General features: G+C 34.9%; 3 protein-coding genes and 1 pseudogene across 3 annotated transcripts; 1 reads left to right on the top strand and 3 right to left on the bottom strand.

The window, feature by feature from the left end:
* Nucleotides 1-4,984: 4,984 nt before the first annotated feature.
* Nucleotides 4,985-20,001, bottom strand: LOC132047467 (2-hydroxyisoflavanone dehydratase-like). The gene is made up of 2 exons (XM_059438509.1): nt 18,864-20,001; nt 4,985-5,133 (listed from the first exon to the last, which is right to left on the bottom strand). The coding sequence occupies exon 1, from the start codon at nt 19,835-19,837 to the stop codon at nt 18,866-18,868; it is 972 nt and encodes a 323-aa protein (XP_059294492.1). The 5' UTR covers nt 19,838-20,001; the 3' UTR covers nt 4,985-5,133; nt 18,864-18,865.
* LOC132068573 (uncharacterized protein At4g04775) lies at nt 6,605-7,195 on the top strand. The gene is made up of 2 exons (XM_059462212.1): nt 6,605-6,753; nt 6,848-7,195. Exons 1-2 carry the CDS (start codon nt 6,634-6,636, stop codon nt 7,139-7,141), a joined length of 414 nt encoding a protein of 137 aa, XP_059318195.1. The 5' UTR covers nt 6,605-6,633; the 3' UTR covers nt 7,142-7,195.
* On the bottom strand, nt 9,446-12,370 carry LOC132062068 (uncharacterized). The gene is made up of 5 exons (XM_059454717.1): nt 12,190-12,370; nt 11,359-11,728; nt 10,278-10,377; nt 10,116-10,203; nt 9,446-10,056 (listed from the first exon to the last, which is right to left on the bottom strand). Exons 1-5 carry the CDS (start codon nt 12,368-12,370, stop codon nt 9,446-9,448), a joined length of 1,350 nt encoding a protein of 449 aa, XP_059310700.1.
* Nucleotides 20,002-21,626: 1,625 nt separating the features above from the next.
* Nucleotides 21,627-22,617, bottom strand: LOC132062062 (2-hydroxyisoflavanone dehydratase-like; annotated as a pseudogene).
* Between the last annotated feature and the right edge of the window lie 4,957 nt (nt 22,618-27,574).

Genomic DNA, 27,574 nt, shown 5'->3' with positions numbered 1-27,574 from the left:
GTAGACCTTAGGCCGTTTTACCTTCTTTTTTTTCCGAGAAACGAAACTCACTACTAAAGAGTTCTAATTGAAGTCATATTGTCTTATCCTATCTATAGTAAAATATATACATTTTGAGTTTCAAATAAAGCCGCAACATGAATAGATGTAATTTATCATTCTCGTTATATCTATCCTAACATAATTGACTCGATTAATTTAAGGTTTGGAGCATAATGCATATAAAAGCTTGCAGGTCTTTTTAAAGGTAGACATTTGCTATTTGTAAGTCCCCGTATATCTTTCTTTTGGATTTAAAAGCTTTTTACCGATCATCTTCCTCAAAGTCAATCTTTCTTGAAAATTCACCAAGGCACACGCAAAGCCAAAACGCACGCAACATGTACGATGTTCTATATTTTGTCTCACAATCATTTAGTCACATTATATGCCACTTTAAATATAAATACTTTATAGAATAAATCAAGATTGTAAGTTAAAGAAGATAATAAAAATGGTAAGTTTTATTCCAAAATCATTGGCATGTGGGGTGACCATAGATTTCTTTGATGTTTGAGTATCTCTTTAGTCTAAATTTTTTATTGCACTTTATCAATAGAAATCGCACATTTGACAGAGTAATGTAATTATATAAGCCTTATTATTTCAACAATAATTTGGGGATGCATATTGAAAGACCTCTACATTTAGTATGATTGATAAAATATGAAGATCGGTTTATACTTAACCATTTATATGAGTGTTTCTTATTTCTTCATATTTGATTGAGTTGTATTAATAGTTTGGTTTAGCTTTTTGTATTTTCACGTGCTATTGGAAATTCTTCTGATATTGGAACGCCTATTATCCAAACAATTCAAATATAGTGTACTATTATATCACTATATTGTGGCCTACGAATGTAAAAGTCTTCCCTATTTTGGTGATTTTTTTCAGTCTTTTCATCGATAAATTGTGCATGTCCCTTGCTCGGTAATTTTTAGCAATTAATTGTTTGTTTGATATATTTCCAATTCTATAATTTTGTAGAATTATGTCCAATCGAGTATCAGGAATTGAAGTGAAGACACAAGTAGCTCAGATTTTCAAAATAATATATGTGGGATGTATGTATTCAATATGAATTGAAAAGAATGAAAGAGTATTAATTTGAGCAGAAGAGCATGAGTGTGGGAAAATAGCAAAGAAGATAGCCTACATATGTAATGTTAGAGCTTCACAACGTATTAGAACTTCCCCTCAAAATCAAAGATTCTAAGCATAAAGTATATCTTAGAGCTCTAGATATATGGTAATGTAATATGTAAATCTAAGATGTGTTAGCTTAGCTAAATTTTTTTTAAAGATTCTATTGGTAATTATTAAAAGTTGGTTACCAAAAAAACTGAATTTTTGAAGATGAGTATATATAAAATTTTCTACTTATAGTCCACGCAGATACATTGACTATTATATTTTATCTTTTTTTTTTTTTTTTTTTTTTTTTTGCATATACATAAAGTACAATAAAGCAATCGATGGAACTTATGAAATCTGATTTTGAATGAAAAATTTAGGTGGTGATCCATACTATTGGTGAATTTTCAATTTGTTCATTTGTAATGCTCTAATGGTTATTTGACTAATGTTGGCTGAGTAGTATTTCAATTAATGTTAACTTTCGCTTTACACTTCTTTAATCTACTAAGTATTATCTAATTTAAAACCAATTTTTTTCGCACTTTATATGCTTAGAATGTTAGAATACAAGATAAACATTGTTTCTCTATCGATCTTTAATGGGAAAAACGGAATTCGAGGAAGGGAGTTCTTAAGTGATCGAAAAATTCTCCGTTCTCTATGAATTTTCATGATAAATTATGTTTAGTTTTTGATCTTATATATTGTTTGGTGGTTATTTCATTTGCTTTTAATTTTTTAATATTGTCTTTTTTTTTTCTTATTTGGATTATTATGTATTAAAAAAGTATTTAGTTTTGTGCTATTAAAAGGAAATTGGCGACCCATACGATTTCCTCACTAAATGTTGCATTAAAAAAAAGATGTAGTTGTGATTTACTTTTCAAATTTAAAATGAGACTCGGCTTTTCCCACTTTTCTCCTAACCTTAACGTACAAACTAAAATCTAAATTTATCATATAAAAATTAGAATCTCTAAAAGCATGACACAACTTCAACAAAATAACAATTTCTAGAACCTTAAAAATAAAACACTGTGAGATAATGGTGAAGTATGAAGTATGATCATATGCACTTCTTCTTTTTGTCTACTATTTATAGATTAAACACTAAATGAAAAAATTAAATAAAATATCAACAAATAATATAGAAGAGGGGGATAGAGATAATGCATTTATTTGCTTTAACATATAATACAAAAACAAAAATATTGAAGATTCTAGATCTTCTAACAAAAATAATAGAAGGATTATCTCTTCGTAATTTTTATGGATTTAAAATAACAATTTAGTAATGAATTTTACATTTTTTTAATTATAAGTAAACTAATAATAAAATAACCCCTTAAAAATATTAATGATAGGTTTTAAAATTCAAGAATTTTGAATAATAGATCACAAGTTTAAGAATAAAAAACTATTGTAGAAATAATAAAATATATAAGGTTATATTAAAGGGAAAGTAATGCCAAAGTTAGTAGCAAGTTAATAAGAAAAATCATACTAGCAATGTAAAAATAATTTAATTTAATAAATAAAAATATGAGCAAACAAGCTAGCGATGACTATATGATGGTATCCTGAATTTCATAAAACAATTGTTGTTGGTGTTGCATTAAAAAAAATAAGATACCAATTGAAATTTGTCAAAATAAAATATGATTTAATGGGCTCAAACAAATTGTATCATATATTGACAAGATTAATATTTTTAATAATATCCCGCATCGTGCGGGTTATACTAGAGCTGTTGATAAAGAAACGCTCATGACAAAAAATTCAAATGCCACCATTAAAATGGTAAATTTTATTTTAGCTACATTATTGTCATCTAACACACTTTTGCTGCCTTTCAATTTGGATATGCATTTTTTTATAATTTCAATTTGTCTCTCAGCTTGTCATTGGAACTGGAATTACTCCATTCAGTTTATTCCTATGGAAAATGTTCTTCAAGAAACACGACGATTACAAGATACACAAAACCATTTGCTTCAATTCATTTTTTATTTGATTGGCTTTCTAGGGAAATAATAAGAACTAAAGGAGAACACCGCTTGGTTATACACATAAAAGTTTGAGTGCTAGATAGATGAACCGGACTATTGAGTGCTATTTGAGTCAAAGATGAATAGTTATTAAACACTTAATATATCCAACATTAGTTTATTCAAACGTTTGAATTACAATCACTAGCTACTACTCTTTAATATTTGATAGGCTCCAAATGCTACCAATGACTTGTGTGTCGTTATTGGTCGATTTATTTGATCAACTTATGAAAAATCATACATTCGATCCTTATGTAGTTGTAGAACTATTTTTTTGGTCTCTTTATTTAATTTTTTGTTGTCGATATGTTGGACTACTCTTTATCTTCATACGTATGGCAAGTCACTGAGATATTAGCAAAGCTAAATGAGTTGGTTCGCTTTTCATGAAAAGATTGGTTTTTTTATGCTAATTTTTCATCTTCTCTTGCCGCATAACTCAAAACAAATGGTTAATAATGAAGTTGAAGCAACTATATATACCATGGGAAAATATTAGTATGTGATAAGTTTGAGAATATTATATCACTAATATTATACGGTCATATACATCTATTTCTTATCTCTCTCCTCTTTATTTTTTCTTTTGAACAATCCGCGCATCGCGCGGGTACGTATACTAGTTTCTATTAGAAAAAAAATAGAAACAGAAGAAAAGGTATGCGGTGCTATTTTTTCTTTCCCCCCTTTTTCTTGCCTCACTTTTTCGTCTTTTACATTCTCTCTCTTTTTTCTTTTTTTAACTTTTCTTCTGACTTGTTACTTCTCATTTTTGCAAAACTACAGCTGCCCTTTACAGTTTACATCTTACTGGATATTATCCATCATTCAAATTAACCAAGCAAATCCCTTTCTTTACTTCAAAATTTCTTACAAAAATATTTATGATTCTGATTCTTCTTTGAAATGGATTATGTTATTGCTTCAACATCTCATCACTTTCTCCTACAAATTGAGCACAGAGGATTAACTCTTGAATAACTACTTGTATTTATGTGTTATATTAAACTGATCTACGAAGGAGTGTTGTGGCACCTCCTTTTGACTAACTTTCATAAATATTTGAGTTAGAATTAACTTTAGAGCCAAAATTTCCAAAAGAAAATTCATAACATGTTGCAAAATCAATTTCTACATATGCAAGAAGGAAGAATACACTCAAATCAACATCATGACAAAAAAACACCAAACATGTTAGTATAATATATTCAAATTCCTATGACAGAGGAAAAGGATTATATCAAATGGTTATCACAAAAAATTCACCATAACAAAAAATAATAAATAAATAAAAACTACACCTTAACGAAAAAATGTCTTTCAAATTCCTCTTTTTGCATATTCATATCAAGAATCCATGCCAGAGGAAATAATAAGTAAACGGGTATCATTCAAAACTCATCACTATAATCCCAAATGTCAACTACTGAATATTTCAACTACTATATGCTTGTTATACATATAAATTCAATTTTGACAATATTCTAGAGAGAAAAAAATATCAAATCGATATTAATCAAAATTCGCCTTCATCTCAAATCTCCACTCCCCCGCACCGACCCAAAAAGAAAAAGAAGAGATAGAAATTCACCTATATAAGTCAACCTCTCTTTCTACATTACTGTAATATCAGCATAGCATGCATAGGTATAGACAAGAAAGGAAAAGTTGCATAAGAAATACTAAATTAAAAGATAATTACTCCTAAAATTTAATGCAAAGTAACCGCAAGAGTTATTATTTTTTGCAAAAAAAGAAAAAATTAACGTTACCAAATAACCCGAAGCCTTATCATGGGGAGTTATAGGGAGGGGAAAGATGAAGAAACATTTACATTCAATAGGCATTGATTATCCAGTTCAATTAGAGCATTAAGACATAATTTCTTCTCGTCAATATCCACCTTGAAAGCAAAAAATAACACAACAACAACAACATACCCAGTGAATCCCACAACGTGAGGTCTGGGGAGGGTAGAGTGTACGCAGACCTTACCCCTACCTTAGGTAGGGAGGCTGTTTTCGGAAGACCCTCGGCTCAAGAAAAGGCATATGAAAGGTCAGATACAGGCAAACAAATCAAAGCAATTATGAAAATGAAAACAATGAAAGTAAATACGCCAATATAAACCAACAGATACTCGCAGAAATCCAGAGACAAGAAATTATAGAGCAATATAACTACTTGTAAGAAAGGATAAACGCGACTACCTACTAGCCTTCTACCCTAATATGCGTCCTCCATACCCTCCTATCTAAGGTCATGTCCTCGGTAAGCAGGAAATGCGCCATGTCCTGTCTAATCACCTCTCCCCAATACTTCTTCGCCGACCTCTACCTCTCTTCGAAACCGTCGCTAGCCCGGCCTCTCGCACCTCCGCACCGGAGCATTTGCATCTCTCCGCATCACATGCCCAAACCATCTCAAATTCGCTTCCCGCATCTTGTTTTCCACTGAGGCTACTCCAACCTTGTCTCGGATGACTTCATTCCTAATCCTATCGCTCCTAGTGTGCCCACACATCCATCGCAGTATTCTCATTTCCGCCACTTTCATCTTCTGAACAAGAGATTTCTTGGCTGGCCAACACTCCGCCCCATACAACATAGTTGGTCTAACCACTACTTTGTAGAACATGCCTTTAAGTTTTGGTGGCACCTTCTTGTCACACAACACTCCGGAGGCAAGCCTCTATTTCATCCACCCTGCACCAATATGGTGTGTGACGTCATCATCAATGCCCTTCATTATACTTTAGGGCCAATTATACCCTTACCGTTATACTTTGGGCCAAATATGCCCTTGAGTATCACGGCATGCCACGTGTCGGTCTCTCAGTGGCCAACTTATTTCCCCTCTTATTTTTCATCCGGATCAAACAAATACAGATCCGACCCAATCAAATTAGTACCCAACCCGTCAATAACATATCATACCCAAATAAACCAAACCCTAACCCGTCAATAACATATCTAACACTACTCTCTCTCTCTCTCTCTAAAAAAACGCAGAGCACCTCTCTCTATCGTCTCCAACCTCCATAGCTGACTTCTCTATTAGAAACCCTAGGTTTTTCATGTTCTGAATTCAGTCCATTTAAAGGTTCAAGAAGGTACTGATTGTACATATATGCGCGTTTAATCGTCCGTTGTTATTCATAAGGTTCTTATTGGAAGAAGGTTCTTCATAAACTCCATAATCTTCGTTTATCTGCTACTGCTACTCTGGTATTTTTAGTTTTTTAAAGGCTTGTTGCAGATTCTTAGGTCTGAACGTTAATGTATGTTGATTTTTTTTTTTAAATCTAGGGTTTTGCCCAACGTTAATGTATGTTGAATTTTGTGCAGTTACTCTAACCCCACCTTCAACCTTTTCGTGATTTTCAGTGAATTTAAGTCTTACAATGTCCGAAATTAGTTGTAATTCAACGAAGAAGTGTCACTGTGGTGAAATCGCTCGTTGTTTCACTTCGAAAACACCTTCAAATCCTGGTAGGATATTCTATAAGTGTCCTAAACCTAAGGTAAGTGTTATAATTGAATTATTTGTCCAGAGTCTTAGTTTTGTTGTTTCATTAAAGTGTTGATCATTTTTTCGTATTCTATTGGTTTGGACAGGCTGAAAATTGTGGTTTTTGGGAGTGGCAAGATAATTTTCTAGACAATGCTTTGTTGGAAATAAGTGATTTGGAGGGAAAATCGGAAGTGGCTACGGTGAAAATGGACAATTTAAGAGAGTCGTTGAATGCGGTTAAGCTCGAAAGAGACAACTTGAAGAAAATGGTGCATAACTTGGCGGCTATAAGTAACTCTCAAGTGAACAAATCAAGGGAATTGGAAGAGAAGATGTTGAAGTTGAAGATGTTGTTTATGATTTCATTGGCCGTATTAGTTGGATTTTTTTGTCGCTAATTTCGGATGAATTATGCTTGGTCTAGTAATAGAAGTGAAAGGCTTGTTTTGGTAGATGACGATATTTAGGAGTAGAAGTGTTTGTTTAGGAGTTGAAGTCTTGGTTTGTAAGCTAGTTTGTTGTTGTTATTGTATGTGTAAACTTGCTAATTTAGTGTTGCTAATATTATGTGTAAATTTGCTTTTTGGGAGCTTTTTGTGTCTATGATTCTCTAAAGCTATGATCTTTGAGAGTCTAGTGCTATATCTGTGGACTCAAATTGGTGATGTTACTGAGTTGAAGGGAGAAATTTTTGATTAATTCTATTGGACAGTGAATAACTGCCTATCAACTAATAGGTTTTAGTATTTCTTATCAGAAAGGAATTTGTTGGTTGCTTTATCTTTGTGTTGCTTATGGTATTTTTCTCAGCATCTTGGTTTATCATATTGCATCTTCAAGCAGAAGACACGAGGGATCGTAATATGTTTCTCTGGACATAGTCTCTTCCATATATATTTACTCATCCGCCACCTTGATGCACTATATCAATGTTGTATCCTATTAACTTCTTCCCTCATATATTCCTCGAGAATACGGTGTTCCCTTCTTGTGACTTCGTTTGAATGAATCTTTAAAGGAACTTGTTGGATGGTATTTTGGTCCAAGAAGGCCTATTTATTATCCTATATATTGTCCTACCGCTTGGATAATACTTATCCTTTTGATACGGTCGCTAGCGTAAATATGTGCCATACCAAATTTTTTTTTACCGAGCAAGATGCAAGGATGTCTATTATCTGTTCTCTTCGTTCTATGATATTCGAAGCTCTTCTAGGTAAAAGCTCAAAAACTGGTATTCTATATCTGTTCATTATATGAGAGCAGTAGTATCTAATCTGGTGCCAAAAAATAAATCTAAAAATATGCAAGTTCTATGTGCATCAAGAATGCTGAAAAATAAAAGAAGTTGATTCTACAAAGACCCTTTATTCTAACATCTAAAACTTCCACTAACACCCAAAAACATGAACTATGATTAGTAAAGAAAAAGAGGAGAAAATGGAAAGAGTTTTACAAAGATAATAGCTTTAACTCTGCAACACTGAACATTACCTAAATTGGGTCATCCACCACAGGGAAACTGAGCAATTGAACACGTTAAAATACCTAATAGAAGCAGAATTAGCATAAAATTTGATAAACCCAAGTAGTAGATTCTGGTGATGATCAAGAAAATGAAAAACCCTTTGCTAGCATCTGGTGGTAGCTGTAAAACATAACAGTTTTATGCACATTTCAACACAAGCTGCACATTTCAACACAGTTTTGCACACTTTCTGCACATCTCAATTCACTACACTTCATACACATTTCAACTGCACAACTGCAGTTTTTGCACATTACAACTGCATATTTCAACTCAACAACACAACTAGACATTCATCAACATTTCAGTCAAACTAAACATAATTCAATTCGACAAAACAACTGGACATTTCAAACACCATAAATATGCTAAAGAAACTGTCAACCACAACACAAAATAAGCCAATAGTTGTATGGATGCCACACTATAACCCCAAAAACTAATACACCCCAAGTCATAATGTGGCATCCATTTAGTTTGACCATTACATAATTAGCAAATTAAGAGTACTGTCTTAAGCAAGAATACATCACCATAATTCACAAAAAATAATAACATTTCATAAAGCTAAATCAACCACAGGTCCCCTTCTTGGATTCAACTTCCCAATCCTCTCTTGAGCTTTAGCCTCCAACTGGTTGGTAGTAACTGCATCATTCCCTTGCCAAGTTAAGCTTGTTAATGAGACTGGAAGATTGGTTGCCTCACTAACACCATTGTGGTCACCTCTAAAGCTTATTGCCCTTCTACCTGTTGGTTCTTGTGCTTTCTGCCTCATTTGAAGTCTTGTGGAAAATTCAGAAATCACTATGGGCCTTAGAAAAGGGTCTTCATCATCTTCCTCAACTGAAGGATATTCAAAGTTAGGAAATGGGGTGCTGCTACTAGAAGCATGCCCGTAATGCACTGGAGTAGGCATGAATTCACAAGGCATGGGATAGTAAAGACCGTCTGGTTGGTTGAAAAAGGTCGTTAAGTTGATTTCTTCTTCAACTTGGGAATTTTCATCTTCATCAACTAAGCCCCAAGTCTGCCTCTTTTTCCCCCTAGCAGGCTGCCTTTTCTTAGCTTGTTTCTTGCCTTTCTTTGGCTACAAAAAGGCAAAAAAAAAAAAAAGATCATTAGAAAACAGTTAATTATACTAATATTAGATACACAACAGTTAATAGATGTGTTAATTTACCTTGCCACAACCCCTAACATTATGATTTGGCTCTCCACAGTTGCTACAAGTCATTACTCTACCTTTCCTTGAAAGCTTCCATTCACTTTGCCTCTTAAGGGCCTCATCTTTCCCTATATCCCTTTTAATCCTGGGTCTGCCGGCAAGTTTGACCAAAGTTGGTGGTTCCATGGCCTGAGAAGGGTCAACATTCCAAAACTGTACGCCCCTAACCGGCTGCAACTTGTGTTTGTATGCTAGCTTGAATGCCTCCTTGCTATGATACCAATGTATCTCAGAAATAGGGTCAATTTTCTTGTGAATCATGGCCTTGATTGCATGTGGACATGGGATTCCAGTAAGGTCCCATGTCCTACAAGTACACCGCTTTTGCCTCAAATTCACCACGTGTCTATCATGTCCTTCTGTTACCTCATATCCACTGTCTCCATTGTCATTGACCTTGCACACTTGGGCTATTTTCAAATATTCATTATACAACTTCATTATATTAGGACTGACCAAACCATACCACTTATTCACAAACTCATCATTTTCTCTCAACCTATTCATCACCTTAATCCTTATGTCATCCAACATCCCAATGATGGGCTTATACCTTGCTTCAAGTATCCAAGAGTTGAATGACTCAGTAAAATTGTTGTCCACTCGTGATTCTTACAGACTGTATCAAGATAAGCTCTACACCATGTTTCTGGAGGATACCTGCTGATTAAGTCCTTTGCAACAGGTTCATCCAACTGCTTCATCTGTTCAAGTTGGGCTCCAAACTCCTCAGCAAAGGAGGACCATGCACCCCACCACAGAAGCTTCTTCAACTCACCTTTACTCCACCTTTTGCACCAATTTGCCTCAATGTGCTTGACATAAAATATCTGATATGCTTCAGCAAACACAAGACATTCTTTATCGCATCAAGCATCCTACATATAAGAAACAAACAATATAAGCTATATTAATTGAAACTAGAATAAACAAGACAAAACAAAGATTTGATAGAGTGGTTAGCCCGCAAAAGATAATAGAAGAAAAGAGTGGAATAATATATGACATATAATTGATTCAGACCAGTTTTTCAGACTACTTAAATAGATGAAACAATGCTCAATATTTACACTAAAGCACTAAAACAGATAAAACACTAAAGCACAACTAAATAGAAGTTAAGTCATTAACCATCCTACTTTACTCAAGATGTCACAAATAAAGCATTTATTGACTCTGCAGTAGAGATAAATGAATAGCACCTGCTTTGGTCAAAACTGAAAACAATGTAGAACGTCAAAAAAATTAGACTTACAATAAATCATAAAATGGAGATAGTAAAGGTCCTTATAAAACAGAAGGATACTAAAGAAAAGGGCTGAAAAATGATAAGTACTTTCTGGAAAGGTAATGGCTTTATGAACTTTTGACTTTATTGTTCATTATATCCTTTCTGGAAAGGTAATGACTTTATGTCCCTTATCTTCCCAAGTAAAGACAAAAGAACAAAATAAAGACACACTTTCTGTATAAATAAAGTTGACTAGAGAATGAAAACAAGCATGTAAAGATGGAAAATCAAGCAGAATTCAATTTAAACAAAAAAAAAAAAAAAAAATCAGAGACCAAACACTAGATATTATTTGACAACCATAGAAGAAACACATTTAGCATGTAAAGATGGAAAAACATGACTGCAGTGATCACATTTAGCAGCTGCAGTGATCACATTTAGCTCAAACATTTAACTATTCCAATCTATAACTTCAAGAGAAAAAACCAGAAAAAAACACATAAAAAAACAGATTTAAAAAAAAAAAAAAAAAAACAGTGTAGTTTACCTTCTGCATGTCTGATATGAAGGTTATTCCTTTGCCATTATGGAGTTCAAGTGAGTGTTGCAAACCGCTCATAAGAACCAGCTCCAAGTCCTCTTGGTCTCTTTATCAACCACTGCCCATGCTAGAGGGTAAAATTGGTTCATACTGTCTTGACCAATAGCAACCAATACTTGACCCTTGGCTTTTCCTTTAAGGAATGTACCATCTAAACCAATAAACGGTCTTAACCCTTCCTTAAAACCCATTTTCAATGCCTTGAAACAAATATACATTCTTAGAAATTTCCTTTTACCTTGAGCTAGTGCCTCCTTGGACAAATTAATCACAACATCACTTCCTGGATTTGATTCTCTCAATTCATTTGCATAGGCCTCCAGTTTTTTGTAATTATCTGTAAAACTACCTTCCAGAGTTTCCAGAACCTCTCTTTTGGCTCTTTTGCATTTTCCTTCACTTACATTTAAATAAAAAACTCTATGTAAGTCACCATATCTTTTACCTTGTATTTTGGGTCATCTTGAACTTTCCCTTGAAATATTGAGCTATGATACTAGAGTTAATCAAAACGGGTTATCATACACTACACCACAATCACTATGAGGAATTAAAGTCTTAACAACACCCCAACAAATAGTCTCATCATCGATATATGACATATAAATGGGCATCCTACAAAAGATCACATGAATATCTCACCCTATGCGTATCATTTTTTTTCAACAACTAACTCTTTCTTGTTTGCCAGTGCATAAAGTCTACAGAAATTCCTTGCTTCTGGTATGTTCTTGAAGGTCATACCCTTAACTAACTCCCTTAAATCATTCAAGTTTTTAGTGATAGCCCTTCTCTTGTGGGTAGCAAGTCTCTCTAATTCCTCACTATCATATTATGGACAATCAAATGCCATACCATTATCATCCTCAGTGTCACTACAATCTGTCCCAACTTCAGTAACAAAATTAGGTACTAAGAAAAGTGATTCATCATTTTGTAGAACATTTGGAACATGCGCATCCGTCCCAACTTCATTAACAAAATTAGGTACTAAGAAAAATGATTCATCACTTTGTAGAATATTTGGAACATGCATGCCTATTTCACATTCAACAAGAGCAAAGAAATGAATGACATGGTATTCTTCGAGACAGATGATAATAATTTCCTAATACCTTCATCACCTTCTAATTCAAAGTACTTTCCAGATGATCCAAAGAACAATTAATTGTTGGACACCTACAAATCCTAACTGGAAAGTGTACTCATTTACAATGTCAATATAAGCTAAGAGATTAGGATCATACTCTCTCCAATAGTGAACCCATTTCTTTTCATACAATACATGTGGTTCTCGAATCCAATTACCACCATGATGGAAGAATAAGTTGACTTTTATCATCTTAATAAGCTGCAATTAATTAGTAAGTAAAAGTTAATGTTAATGAGTAGACAAAATACCATTTAGCAAAACAGAAAAGTAAATAGTAAATTAGTTAAAATAAGGGACCACAAACTGAAACCAAGACACAATAGTATAAAAATGAAAAAAAGATTTCAACTACTTCAGGGACCACACATAATAGTATAACAATGGGGACCCCTTCATAAATGTAAAACTAATTACCAAAACAGAAAAGCAAATAGTAAATGAGTTAAAATAAGGGAAAACTAGCTAATATAAGTAAGTTGCTATGACTAAACCATTCCTACAATGAAGGATCTTCTAGATGTTATCATTAATCATAAGAGCAAATACCAATTAGCAAAAATGAAAAAAGAAATCAATTTTGGGGACCACACACAATAGTATAAGAATAGGGGACCCCTCAATAAATGTAGAACCATGTAGCTAGTTAATAAATAAATGAACTTTCCATAAATGTTAAACAATAAAAAATACTAAGAGACAACAAGACAACAAGACACCACACAGCCAAACATATATCAAATGAAATTGTTTATCACACTAACCAATATAAAATTCTGGAGAAAGTATAAAAAACATGAAATTGTTTATCCCAAAACACACACTTGACATGGCATTGTTTATTGACTAAATTCCCCAATATTGACAGCATTTTGTTTTTCATAAATCAGCCCATAAACTTATAAACAACAGAATCAAACTAAGCAATATAAAATTCTACAGACCAAACCCTAAAGAATATTTTAAAAAAATAAAAATCCTAAAACAGTACCACCTTTCATTATACCACCAACCCCACATTAATATCAGGACCAGACAGGAACCCTAAAACCACTAAAAATAAAACCCCAAAAGAAAACAATAATTATAACATGTGAGTCCACCACAGAGGCATAAAGTAACTATGTGAGTCCACCATTTTCACTAAAAAGCAAGTAAGACCAAACTTTAAGTTTGTAATAATCGCCAGACACCTTTCCAGTAAAAAAGTAAAGCTAAAAAAAACATAGGGACTCTAACCCAACAGAGAAGAACTATGCTTATAAGATTCTATTGCACTTTTTGTACAACCCCACAAAAGGGAAACACATGGAAACACATCAAAGACAAAAAAATAACTAAGACAAAAAGGAATCTAACGAAAAAGTTGAAATCGGAATATATTAATCAACAAACAAACCAAGAAATGGACCCGAATTTAAAATGGAAAAAGAAACAATAACAACAGCAGCAGTTAATGCATATATGCACAATCAGTACCTTCTTGAGCCTTTAAATGGACTGAATTCGGAACATGAAAAACCTAGGGTTTCTAATAGAGAAGTCAGCTATGGCGGTTGAAGATGAAAGAGAGAGGTGCTCTGCGTTTTTTTAGAGAGAGAGAGAGCAGCGTTAGATATGTTATTGACGGGTTAGGGTTTGGTTTATTTGGGTATGATATGTTATTGACGGGTTGGGTACTAATTTGATTGGGTCGGATCTGTATTTGTTTGATCCGGATGAAAAATAATAAGGGAAATAAGTTGGCCACTGAGAGACCGACACGTGGCTCGCCGTTATACTCAAGGGCATATTTGGCCCAAAGTATAACGGTAAGGGCATAATTGGCCCTAAAGTATAACGAAGGGCATGGATGAACTATTTTTCAAAGTTTAGGGGTAATTTTGGCCTTTTTCCATTATGAAAATGAAAACAATGAAAGTAAATACGCCAATATAAACCAACAGATATTCGCAGAAATCCAGAGACAAGAAACTATAGAGCAATATAACTACTTGTAAGAAAGGATAAACGCGACTACCTACTAGCCTTCTACCCTAATATGCGTCCTCCATACCCTCCTATCTAAGGTCATGTCCTCGGTAAGCAGGAAATGCGCCATGTCCTGTCTAATCACCTCTCCCCAATACTTCTTCGGCCGACCTCTACCTCTTCTGAAATCGTCGCTAGCCAGCCTCTCGCACCTCCGCACTGGGGCATTTGCATCTCTCCGCATCACATGCCCAAACCATCTCAGCCTCGCTTCCCGCATCTTGTCTTCCACTGAGGCTACTCCAACCTTGTCTCGAATGACTTCATTCCTAATCCTATCGCTCCTAGTGTGCCCACACATCCATCGCAGCATTCTCATTTCTGCCACTTTCATCTTCTGAACAAGAGATTTCTTGGCTGGCCAACACTCCGCCCCATATAACATAGTTAGTCTAACCACCACTTTGTAGAACTTGCCTTTAAGTTTTGGTGACACCTTCTTGTCACACAACACTCTGGAGGCAAGCCTCCATTTCATCCACCCTGCACCAATATGGTGTGTGACGTCATCATCAATATCCCTATTTCCTTGTAATAGACCTAAGATACTTGAAACTATCTTTCTTCTGTATGACCTGGGTGCCAAGCTTCACTTCTACGTCCGCCTCATGCACTATATCGCTGAACTTGCACTCCAAGTACTCTGTCTTGGTCCTACTCAACTTGAACCCTTTAGACTCCAGAGTTTGTCTCCAAACCTCCAGCTTAGCATTAACTCTGCTGCGAGACTCGTCAATCAGGACTATGTCATCCGCAAATAACATACACCATGGTACCTCACCTTGAATTTGCCGTGTCAATCCATCCATCACCAAGAAAAATAAAAATGGGCTAAGAGCTGATCCCTGGTGCAACCCCATCACCACTGAAAAGTGCTCTGAGTCTCCTCCGATAGTCCTTACCCTGGTCTTGGCCCCATTATACATGTCCTTGATCGCTCTAATGTACGCCACAGGTACACCTCTAGCCTCCAAGCATCTCCATAGAACCTCTCTCGGCACTTTATCGTATGCCTTTTATAGGTCGATGAATACCATGTGCAAGTCCCTCTTCCTCTCCCTATACTGCTCCACCAGTCTCCGTACAATATGAATAGCTTCTATAGTTTAGCGCCCCGGCATGAATCCGAACTGGTTCTCTGAGATAGACATGTCTCTCCTCACCCTCATCTCCACCACCCTTTCCCACACTTTCATAGTGTAGCTTAGCAACTTGATCCCTCTGTAGTTGTTGTAACTTTGAATGTCGCCCTTGTTCTTGTACAATGGAATCATTGTATTGCATCGCCATTCTTCGGGCATCTTAGCCGTCTTAAAGATGACATTAAATAACCGAGTCAACCACTCCAAACTTGCCTTGCCTGCAGTCTTCCAAAGCTCCCCAGGAATCTCATCGGGCCCGGTCGCTCTTCCCCTACTCATCCTACGAACAACACTCTTAACTTCCTCAACCTTTATACTCCTACAATATCCAAAATCACGACACCTCTCGGAGTACTCCAAATCTTCCAACACAATATCTATATCTCCTTCGTCGTTCAAGAGTTTGTGGAAGTATAACTGCCATCTCCGTCTAATGAGAGCGTCCTCCACCCGCACTTTATTCTCGGGCCCCGATGCACTTCACCCGATCCAAGTCACGCACCCTCCTCTCCCTCACCTTGGCTAGTCGGTACAACTTCTTATCCCCGCCTTTGTCCTACGGATTCTACCTACATACGTTCAAAAGCCGCTCGTCTTTTCCGCGTAACCGCTAACTTTGCCTCCTTCCGCCATCTTATACAATTCCCTATTCGTTCGCTTCTCCCTCATCATCCTTGTTGTCTACCAACTTCGCATACGCCACCTTCTTTGCTTCCACATTCTCTTGAACTTCTCGTTCCACCACCCGGTCCCGCCGGTGCCGACCGTGGCTACTCCTTCAAGACCCAAGCACCTATACCGCGCTTTCCCTAATGCAACTCGGCCGTCCTATCCCACATATTCGGTCGCCTCCTGCTACGTCCCCGAGCTCCCATAGTCCTCAACTTCTCCCCATCTCCGGGGCACTGGGTCATGGTCAAACTCTCCCATTTGATCCTGGGCCGTCATCCACGACCTCTTTCTCTTCCTCATAACGATTTCCCAAATCCATACTTTGAGAGCTTATCTTTGGTCGTTAGATTCTCGCTCGGAATCACCTTGCAATCTTTACAAACACCTTTATCGTCCCTCTTGGGAGTAAAAAAAGTCTCTGCGTCATAGCCGCCAAACTACGAAAGGTTACCAAGTGCTCCTCGCCGGAAACTCGGGTGGCTACCGCCAACCCAAAGGCTTTTGCGAAATCGAATAGTGCAACTCTTCCTCCGTTCACCGTCCCCGAAACTACAACCTCGTGCACGTCGTCATATCCCCCGAAAATGACCCCGATGTGCCCGTTGAAATCTCCTTCGATGAATAGCTTCTCGGTGGGCGGTATACCTCCCATCGTCTCGTCCAAATCCCTTCCAAAAACGTCTTTTCTCCTCCTCGCCTGGGCCCGCCGAGCGCGTAAGCACAATAATGTGCAAAATAAACCCTTCATGACCGGCTTAATCGTCGTCAACCTATCGACCTGTCCCTCTTAACCCCTACCACCTAGTCTCTTAAGTCATTATCTACTAAAATGCCTACCCGGAACCTATCCCTCGACCTACACGAGAACCGTAAGTTATACTCGTCCGCGTCTTTTGCCCTGGATCTGCCCATTTAGTCTCACGACACCTGACTATATTAATCCTACACTCTTTCTTAAGAATCCTAACTAGTTCGATGGACTTCCTCATTAAAGTCCCGGTATTCCAAGACCTACTTACGGCCTAGAGACTCCACTTAACCCACCTACCATCGACCTACCCACGTCCAGAAACGACCACTGATCCACCATCGTCTACCAAAGCCAAAGAAAAGCAAATATAAACTACTCAAACGAAAAGAATCGATACTAAAACACAAGTTAGCAATAATCTAGATGAAAGTGTAACTACTACGACAAGAACGATATAAGTAATGCAAGAATGTAAATTAGGCACATAGGATAAAAGATAGAGAAATTAAAAAAAAAAAAAAAAGAGCTGATCGGGAGGTACCAACTCCGAGTTAGACGAGAACACATTCCACGCCGGAAAACTCGAATATGTCGGAAAGAAGTGGGGACACCAGAGAGAAGAAAGGAGAGAAGAGAAAGAAGATAGGAGAAGAAGAGGGGTGGGGTGGGTATAGGGCTGTCACAAACCCTAGGAGAGAGACAACTTACACAAATTCTTTGGCCGGAGTTGGGGGGTAAGGGTGGGGGTGAGCGAGGGGGTGGGGGATGGGAAGAAGACCATTGGGTTTTCTTAGAGAGAGAGAGAGAGAGAGCAAAATCCATAAAGCAAAAAATAACACAAAATCAGAAAATTAATTGGAGAAAAGACAAAAAAAAAAAAGAAAAAAAAAAAGAGAGAGAGAGAGAAAAAAGATAAATGAGATTAACGCGAAATCTTAGGTGTCGCGTTAAAACATTTTTATGTGTAAACTTTTATTATATATATATAAATAGATTGTGGTTCGCTAGTACCCCGGTAAGCGACTCGGATTTTTGTATCGTGACTGCGCGAACATGTTATTGCATTATAACTTTTGTGTTGTTTTTCTTCAAATCGTCCTTTTAGCTTTTGCAATTGCTTGGTCTTTTATTGCAAAATAAAACATGTTTGTTCGCGGCAAAGAAAAAGATAACTTTTGCCTTCCAAAAACTAGTTTTGTAAGCAAGCTGTCTTATATGAATACGATACGAGATGATGATTTGACTTGAGAATGAAACAAGGAAGTAGATTTGAAACGGAAGCCACCATAGTCGCTATGGACTTAATTTGCAGCTTTTGAGAAATTTTAACGACTTTTGGGTATTTTCATTACCATGATATGCACACTATTGGAGGTGACCCATCATTAAAACAAAGTTTTCCTAATTAATCAAGGCTGTTCTAATCTTAGATCCAAGTGGTATATGAGTAATTGGAGAACTTTTGGATGGAATTGGACTCTAGTATATGTGTTAGGAAACGTATGAATTGGGTTTTATCGGATGACCTGAGATTCATGAGATGGAATTGGACTCTAGTGTAAGTGAATGTAATTAATTGAATGATAGACACTTCATACATGAAATTTAATTTTTTTAATAAAAGGAGGAATACTCCATACACTAGATTAATTCATTTAAACTGCATGCCATTCATTTCCATGAGGGGAGAGATCAACGCAGGGAAATAAAAATATTTTATTTTGCAATATGAGACTGAACAATTGCTCTGAAACAGAAACAACAGAAGATTATTTTTTCATACCACTAGCGAAAGATGAAATCAGCATAACATTTCATCATACGTTTAGCTTCGTCGGATTCAGGTTTATAAATCTGAAAGGAATGTCCATCATCAACTTCAAGATACTCCAATTCTCCATTCCATCCACTTTCCTTCACACCATCAACAAATCGTAACCCCATTCCTAAAGGAATAATATCATCTTTTTTCCCCAGACATACCAAAATTCTCGAGCAACCTAGCCCAGATAGAGACGGAGCCTTTTCAGAAAATGGGTTAATTAATGGACTATCAACTGGGGATAATAATCCAGACTCTAATGGCGGACAAATATTAACCCAAATCTTATAAGCCAATCCCTCTTCGTCAATATCTATATTTCGAATTAAGAAATAAGGATAAGCAAGAATTGATCCAGTAACTTTCACCTCATTATTCAAGCTTTCTTTACCAGCCCTCATAGTCATATGGTACACTATATTGCCACCAGCACTATCCCCAACTAAAAACACTTTACTAAAATCACCATAATTTGTTAACCATGAGTCTTTGTTAACTATGGTTGGTTTTTGATCGTCAGCATGAAAAGCGACCCATTGAAGTGCATTCCAACAATCTTCGTAAATAGTTGGCACATCAACTTCTGGGGCTAACCGGTACTCTACAGAAACAACAACGACATTTAGCGCAGAGGCTAAAGAGTTAACGTAACGGTGAGTCCAAGTAAAGAAAGCGGATTCTATGACAAGTCCACCGCCGTGGTAATACACTAAGACGGGGAGTTTTTGGACGTTGGTGGTGTTTTCAGGAAGGTAGAGTCTGGCGGATACGTGGGGTGAGATAGTGACATCTTTGGAGAAAGCCCCAGAAGTTGGATTTTCGGGCGATGGTGGGACGTAGAAAGAACCATGTACGTCGTAGAAACGCTCAACGCGGCCACTTTTGTAGAGTCGGAAGAAGTCGGCCACTTCTTTGACTACCTCCTCGGAAGCCATGGTAGTTAAGCTAAACTGAGTCACAGATTTGGCGATTTGAATGGTCCGGATAGGTTATTAAATAATAGGGGTGAAAGGAATACTTTAACAACCAACCAAACCACTAGGATTTTTTCATAAACTAATAACGACAGTTGGGTATGGGTACAATTACAAAAAAGCAAATTGATGAGCAGAAAACGACTCTTGAAATTCACACTATTTTGGAACGATAGATAAAAAACTTTATAAAGTACTGAGCCAATTTCGCATATTTTGAGGGGCATATTTCATTCTTTTACGTCATTTAATCAATTAATTCGGTTAGCTGGGAATTTCAGTTAAAATAAAAGTATATTTAGACTAACTAATAAAGGTAAGGACAGATGTGAACTAAATTCTGAACGAAAGGCATACCGCACAATTCCTAATACTTAAAAAGCATAATAAATTGAATCTTTTCGGTAAATTCAATAATTGAACAAGATATTTGTCAAATCATGGTAGGCAGTTGATTTGACGTCTTTGTTTGTCCTCAGTTTAATATCTCAATGATCCAAAATAGTATATATGGATGAGAAAATGATCGAAATAGTCCTCAAGGCATGGGCATTGAATAATTTTAATCATTTATATATGATCCAAAATAGTATATATGGATGAGAAAATGATCGAAATAGTCCTCAAGGCATCGGCATTGAATAATTTTAATCATTTATATATGTCACGTAACTAAAATAGTCTTTAATGTATAACAAAAGTGATTACTTTAATTTTTCATATATACCAAGTAACTGAAATAGTCTTTAATGAAATATTGCTTAATGTATTGAAGAAGTGATCATTTTAGTCCTATATCTTAAAACTAACGGTGTGAGTCAAATAATCTGTTAAGTTTTACCAGCAACTCACGTGAGGGAAGCAAAAACTACCCTTTCCCTCCGGCCACCATTGCCTGCGCTTGCAACAATGGAGTATATATTTTGTTGCTTTCCTTGTAACATAGTTTTCGTTCTTGTAGAAAGAGACTTAGCCGGGTCATGGTTTCAAAGCCAAAAACATACGTGAATTATTAGTACAAGAGTTTCCATTCAAGGTAGCAAAAGTTGACCTTTCTTCTCATCGTATAAGGTTATGGCAGAAAGGTTTCGCTTCAATTTCTTATGTTTTTATACAGCTCACGTGAGTTGCTGGTTAAACATAACAAATTTTCTTACTTGCAGCATTACTTTTAAGGTTTAGTACTAAAATGATTATTTTTTTCATACATTAAGGACTATTTTGGTTATGTAGTATATATGAAGGACTAAAATGATCATTTTTCATACATTAAGGCCCATTTTGATAATTTGAATCATGTGGTTTTAAATTAAATATGCATATAATGTATCAAAATGTCCTTTGAATTCTGTATTTTAATTTAAACAGGTCATGTGGAATGTTAGAATTAATGAGTTATTAATATAGTAAATGATCTTCCTTTTTAAATAGACTAAAAAGAGAGTAGGACATGTGAAGTGAAAGAAATACAGTACTATTTGAAAATCAATAGGTAACTGACTATAAGGTAATACTTATATATATTCCTACGTATAAATTTATGCGGGTATTAATTATGTGAGGAAAGAAAAGTGAAATCAAATTTGCGTATAAAAATGTTATTCTTGCATTGTTTTTACTCTGCTTTTTGATTTTAAGACGGCCGAAAATGACATCTGATCATGATAAAAATCAAGATAAAGAAAATTGTCGTAACAAGCAAAAAGGATGTTAATAGAGTAGTGTATGATGTCTAATGTAGCAACCCCTCTCATCGCTTAAGTCGGATAAAAGAAGCAAAACGCTTGATCAAATCTCGAGATTTATGAACCTCAGGATTAAGCAATTGAAAGCAGTGACCTTCATCTTCAACTTCAATGAACTCCAAGTCTCCTTTCCATCACACTTTTTTTAACGCCCTCAACAAATTGAATCCCAAATTCTCTTGGAATATACTCATCTTTCTCTGCCATACACAACAATAACCTAGAGCAGCCCAGCCCAGACAAACAGGGAAACTTCTCAGCAAGTGGATTAATCATTGGGCTGTGGAGTCCAGCTTCTGATAGTGGGCTTATAGTGATCCAACTCTTGTATGATATGCCTTCTTCATGTGTTTTCAATTGGGACCAACAACAAGAAGTAAGGACAAACAAGAATTGAACCATTGACGGCAACATTTTCATTAACACCACCTTCTCTTCCAGTTCTCATGGCCATGTGATAAACTATGTGACCACCAGCACTGTCCCCAAGGATAGACAATCTGCTAGAATCACCATAATTTTTTACCCACGGGTCTTCATTAGCGCAAGTGAATTTTTCACTAGCATGTGACGCGACCCATTGAAGTGCGGTCCAAGAATCTTTGTAAAGAGTTGATACGTCATGTTCTGGGGGCTAGCCTGTACTCTACTGAAATCACGATTGCGTTTGATTCAGAAACCAAGATGTTGAGGTAACGTTGGTATGCGTTGAAGAAAGAGGATCCAAGCACTAGTGCACCACCATGTTAATACACTAAAATGGGAAGTTTTTGGGTAATGTTGGTGTTTTTTGGGAGGTAGAGTCTAGCAGAAACATGTGGTGAAATTGTGACATCTTTGGATGAGACACCCGTTTGTGAACGGATCATCAAGTGATGAGGGCACGTACGCTAACCCAAATTCATCATATAAACGTTCAACTCGTGAATCTTTATAGATTCTGTAGCAAGGATACATATCAGTAACAACCTCATTGTTGTCATTGGAATTAGCCATGGAAGTGTATAGAGATTGAGGGTTATAAGATGTGTATTGTAAGAAGTTGATTTTCGTATAGAAATTTGGAAGACAGTTGATTTATATAGTGGGCCGGATTGGTTTGGTTTGTATAGAGAATATTGAACAAATCAAGATTTGGTAGGACATGAGTTTAACGTTGATCAGATAAATGTGCAATGACCTCCCACAAGCTTCTACAATCCTATTGTTTAGAAGCACCCCAAAAAAAAAAAAAAAAAAAAAAAAAAAAAAATAGAGACCCAAAAGTAAAATTGAGAGAATAAGGGTGAAAATCATTTTCACCCCCAACTTTACTTTAAAAATCAAACTCCCCCCTCAACTATGAACAATAGACATTCTCCCCCCTTTATCCTATGCAATGTCTATTTTACCCTTGACATTTTTAATCCTCCAGCTATGTAATAACTTTTTATATTATATTTTTTTTTTAACCTAGGTATGTATAGATTTTTATTTAAATTCATATTATAGGTAGAATAATCCTTTTATAAATTTATCACAAAATTTTAGTATTAAATGGATTAAGTATATTATGTATGTACATGCATCTCTCTCTGTGTGTGTGTGTGTATTACCTGTTATTTTTAAATACATATGTATATGTATATTTAAGTTTCACTTCTCTCTTATTCTCTATTGTCAGTATATAAGCGAGCATTGGTTGTCATTAATGGAATACTTTAAATTATAATTTAAAATTCATTTATAATATAAATAGATAATCTTTTAGGAATTTGTTATGGAATATACCTCTATTTTATTAATTATTTTGTATTACCTGCATTAAAATATATTTATTTTTACTTGTATAAATAGATATCAGAGTTTTGATCATTATTTAAAATAAATTATTTATTTATTCTCATTTATTTCATTATCGAACGGCATTAAGTTATATACTTAACTAGTATTTCTCACTTTTCCGTTTCCGTCTCAAAAATAGTATTTATTTTTGTAGGAAATTTGTTACATAGATTAAAGAGATTAAAAAAATCATGATTTCAAAGAAATAAAAGAAAAGAAGACAAGTTGATAATGTAAGGGTAAAATAGAAATTTTAAAAAGTCTATTAGGATAAAGGGGGGAGAATGACTATTGTTCAAATTTGAGGAAAAATTTAGATTTTTAAAGCAAAGTTGGGGCGTGAAAATCAAATAATGGTAATTCTTCTTGTTTGGTAAAGCAAAAGAAAAAAGGTTATATTTGCGGATATATTGCATAAAGAATTTTTACTTATTTATTTAAGTGATGCACTTAAATAAATGATAGATATTTGTGTGACTATAAATCATATCGTTAAAGATAAAATGAAAAGTTTAAAGTTATATTATTTCTAAATATATAAATGTATTATTCTTTTTAGGATAGATTAAAATAAAGTGCATCACATAAATTGAGACCGGGAAATTAATATACTTTTACAAACTTTAAAAAGTTATATCCTATTTTAAGGTTATCATGTTATAATAATTTCCGGTATATAAAATATAGTGGTATATGATATTATGATTTCTTACGATGTAAACTCATATTAAAAAGCCAATGAATTTATGTGTAGCTGATCACTATAGTAGTCAAGGATTGATAACACGTGAAAGAAGGCAACTACATGCTACATTTGGGTTAAGATCCTAAACAATTTCATTTATTTCTAGACTTTGGACCGAGTACTAGGGGATGAAACAACGAGAATGAAAGGGTTGATACTTGGAATATACTATTGTCTAATGTTTGTACTTTTGGATGAACCTTCGGACTAAAGAAAAATTAAATCCTTATTACTGTGTAAATAAAATAAAAACAACTTTCTTTGCATGAGAGATTAAAACACAAGTTCAAAGCTAAAATACATCATTTTTGATGAATTCTTTTTAAAATCTCGTTGCGGGTGAATTTGAGTGGATGATAAAAAGCTGCCCTTTAAATATATTTGCTACCAAGACACTCATGAAAAACATTAAGTACTTCCCAATATATAAACTTAAATTATATATACATTATTAGTATAAAGAATTTTTTACACTATCAAGATAACATTTATTTTCAAAATAGTTAAACTTTTTGGCATTTTTCTCAACCAAATACAATTGGAGAAATTCTTCTTTTCATTTTTGTTTACAAAAGCTGAAACTATACTAGTGGTACTAGAGACAATTTTTAAGTTTTGTAAAACCAGAAAGCTACTCTAGATACTGCTCATGACGTGGATGAGGAGTATATAGTCAAAATACCAATTAGCCAGTTGTCTAATGAGGTTTCTAGCTGCACACCAAATTGATCTTCTTGACTTCAATAGAGCAATAAAGCCACTTATAATATTTTTCTATTGGACAAATGGCGGTTTTAGTCCCTCTGTTATTCGCTTATTATGATTTTGCTCCATGTATTATTAGACTAAGCACATTTAACTTTTAATTAAATAGAGTGTGCAATTTTAGGCCTTATACCTAACCTTGAAGTTAACACCGTTAACTTTTTTGTCGAACTTCTTCTTTACGTCTCTTTTCTTCGAATCTATAAAATAATTTGAAATCGTACAACCACAATATTAGTGGATGAACAAAAAATAAGAAGAGATTGAATCACAAAACATCTACAATTAGCAAATTCATTTTCCATAAGTAAGACGTAAAGGGAAAGAATTGCAAGGGCAACGTTTTTGGTTGTTAATCCAAGCCATGGATACTAAACTGTAACTTATCAATCGCCTTAATTGATCTTGTAGTTTGAATCACAACTTTGCCATTTGTTCTTGTTTCTAAACTTTCAAGGGTAAGAAAATTTCTAAAGTTTGATCAATTCTAAAAAAGTTTTAGATTATAAATTTTGAAAAGTTCAAATGATGGTATGAGAAGCAGATCTAAGTGTCGTTTCACGATCGACCACCTCCATTAATATGCCACACCGCATAATGATTTCATAACATCTGTGGACTCTTTTGAGAAGGGTTTTAAAAAAACGCATTGAATTTTTGGTTGCCAATGAGTTTTTATTATGTGATTTGTTGTTGTTGTTGTGTATTAGGTTGTACCCAGACAACTTCCCGAAGCATTATCGATGAATTCACATGGAAGATTGATTCTGATTAAAGTGCGGAGAGATTGTTTAAGAAGAAAAAAAGAGTCAAAAGTTAACGGTGTTAACTTTAACTTAGATATAAGGACTAAAATTACACACACTATTTAATTAAAGGTCAAATGTACTTAGTCTAATAACACAAGGATTAAAATCATAATAAGCTAATAACATAAGGACTAAAACCGTCATTTCCCCTTTTCTATTATATATAAGTGGCAAAGGAGTACGAACACAAAGATTGACAAATTGTACAAAAAAACTGTCTGAGTTGTACACTAAATTTGAACTTATTTCAATTGTAGTGGTTTCTTTCCTTTTTTTTTTCCAGTTGTGGGTCCACTTCATTTAACAAGTACTACTACTTGGTTTGCCACCTATTCTCTGCACACGTGTATTCCACTTTTACATTATCATATTTCTTTACTTCTACACTTCATTTTATTACTCTATTATAGAAAGCACATGAAATTATACTCTAAGCAGGACTAACATGTGTACATTTCAGAAGTTTAACATTAATTCTACCTATTGTGTGTTTACTTTTTAAGTCCCCACGTGTCTGCAGTGTCTCAATTGTCCTTTCATTTCCTTCATTTGGCATATAGTCCCTCTGTCTGAATTTAAGTGTCTAAGTTTGACTAGAGACGGAGTTTAAGAAATAACATAGACTTTTGAATCTGTGGTTCTAAATTAAAAATGTGTATAATATAATAAAATATCATTTGAATCTTGTGATTATAAACTTGACACGTAGGATATTTGAATTTCAACTTACTAAATATAAAAAGAGGCGGACATAACCAAAGTAAGACAAATTTTTTAACAACAATTAAGAAATTAAAGGGGAAAATAAGAGGAAAAGAAACAAAATATGGAGACTCATTAAGGAGAATCGTTGTATCCTTTGCAAAATATACAAACCATGAAGACTAACTAAAGTGAGTAATGCCTTTCTTCTTCAGTATTCCGGTGGTCTCTCAACCTTTCTTCTATTTCTCTGGTCTTCACTCGCTCGATCTGATTTTTCTCTGGGCTGTTTAGTGGTTCATATAGTTGGTACTCTGAATTTGAGATTTTCTTTTAATTTTTCCTGTTTAAATTAGAGTTTTGCTATTAATTTTGGTGAGTTTAATCTACAAATTTCTTTGTTAATTAGATCTAACGCAGTGTCTCAATTGTCTTTTCATTTTCTTCATTTGGCATATACTCCCTCTGCCTCAATTTAAGTGTCTAAGTTTGACTAGACACGGAGTTTAAGAAATAAAGATAGACTTTTGAATCTTGTGGTTCTAAATTAAAAATGTGTATAATATAATAAAATATCCTTTGAATCTTGTGATTATAAGCTTTTGTGAAAACAACATGTATATTCTGATGTATATTAGGTATATTCCTGTATATCACATAGTGGAGGTTATTAGAGTTAGTTAAGATTGTGATCATTAGGTTGTTATATGGTTTTGAGTGCAATGATCACATGTATGCCAGCTGTAGTACAGTTGGACTAACTACTCTACAAATATCTCATTTCCCTCCATTGTGTAATTCAATTCAATACAAGTGAATAAGAAAACCTTCTCTCTACTCTATCTCTCTCAACTGCCTCTCCATGGTCGAGTGCATAGCTTCATCATGTATTCCATTTGATTAATTAACATGGTATCAGAGCAGTGATCACTCAATCAACACTGCGCAAATCAAAACTCCATTGGAGAGTATAATTGGAAGCTTAAAACAAAGGAAAATGGGAGAAGAAACCACGACAGTCACCATTGATCAACATCATCCTCTTTACTTGCAATCCTCAGATGTACCAGGTATGGTAGTAATACCAACTAAACTTACAGGTCCAGAA

Source organism: Lycium ferocissimum, chromosome 1 (assembly GCF_029784015.1).
Source record: "Lycium ferocissimum isolate CSIRO_LF1 chromosome 1, AGI_CSIRO_Lferr_CH_V1, whole genome shotgun sequence".
Taxonomy (NCBI): domain Eukaryota; kingdom Viridiplantae; phylum Streptophyta; class Magnoliopsida; order Solanales; family Solanaceae; genus Lycium; species Lycium ferocissimum.
The sequence above is the reverse complement of the archived record's forward strand: the minus strand, read 5'-3'. Positions and strand labels throughout refer to the sequence as shown.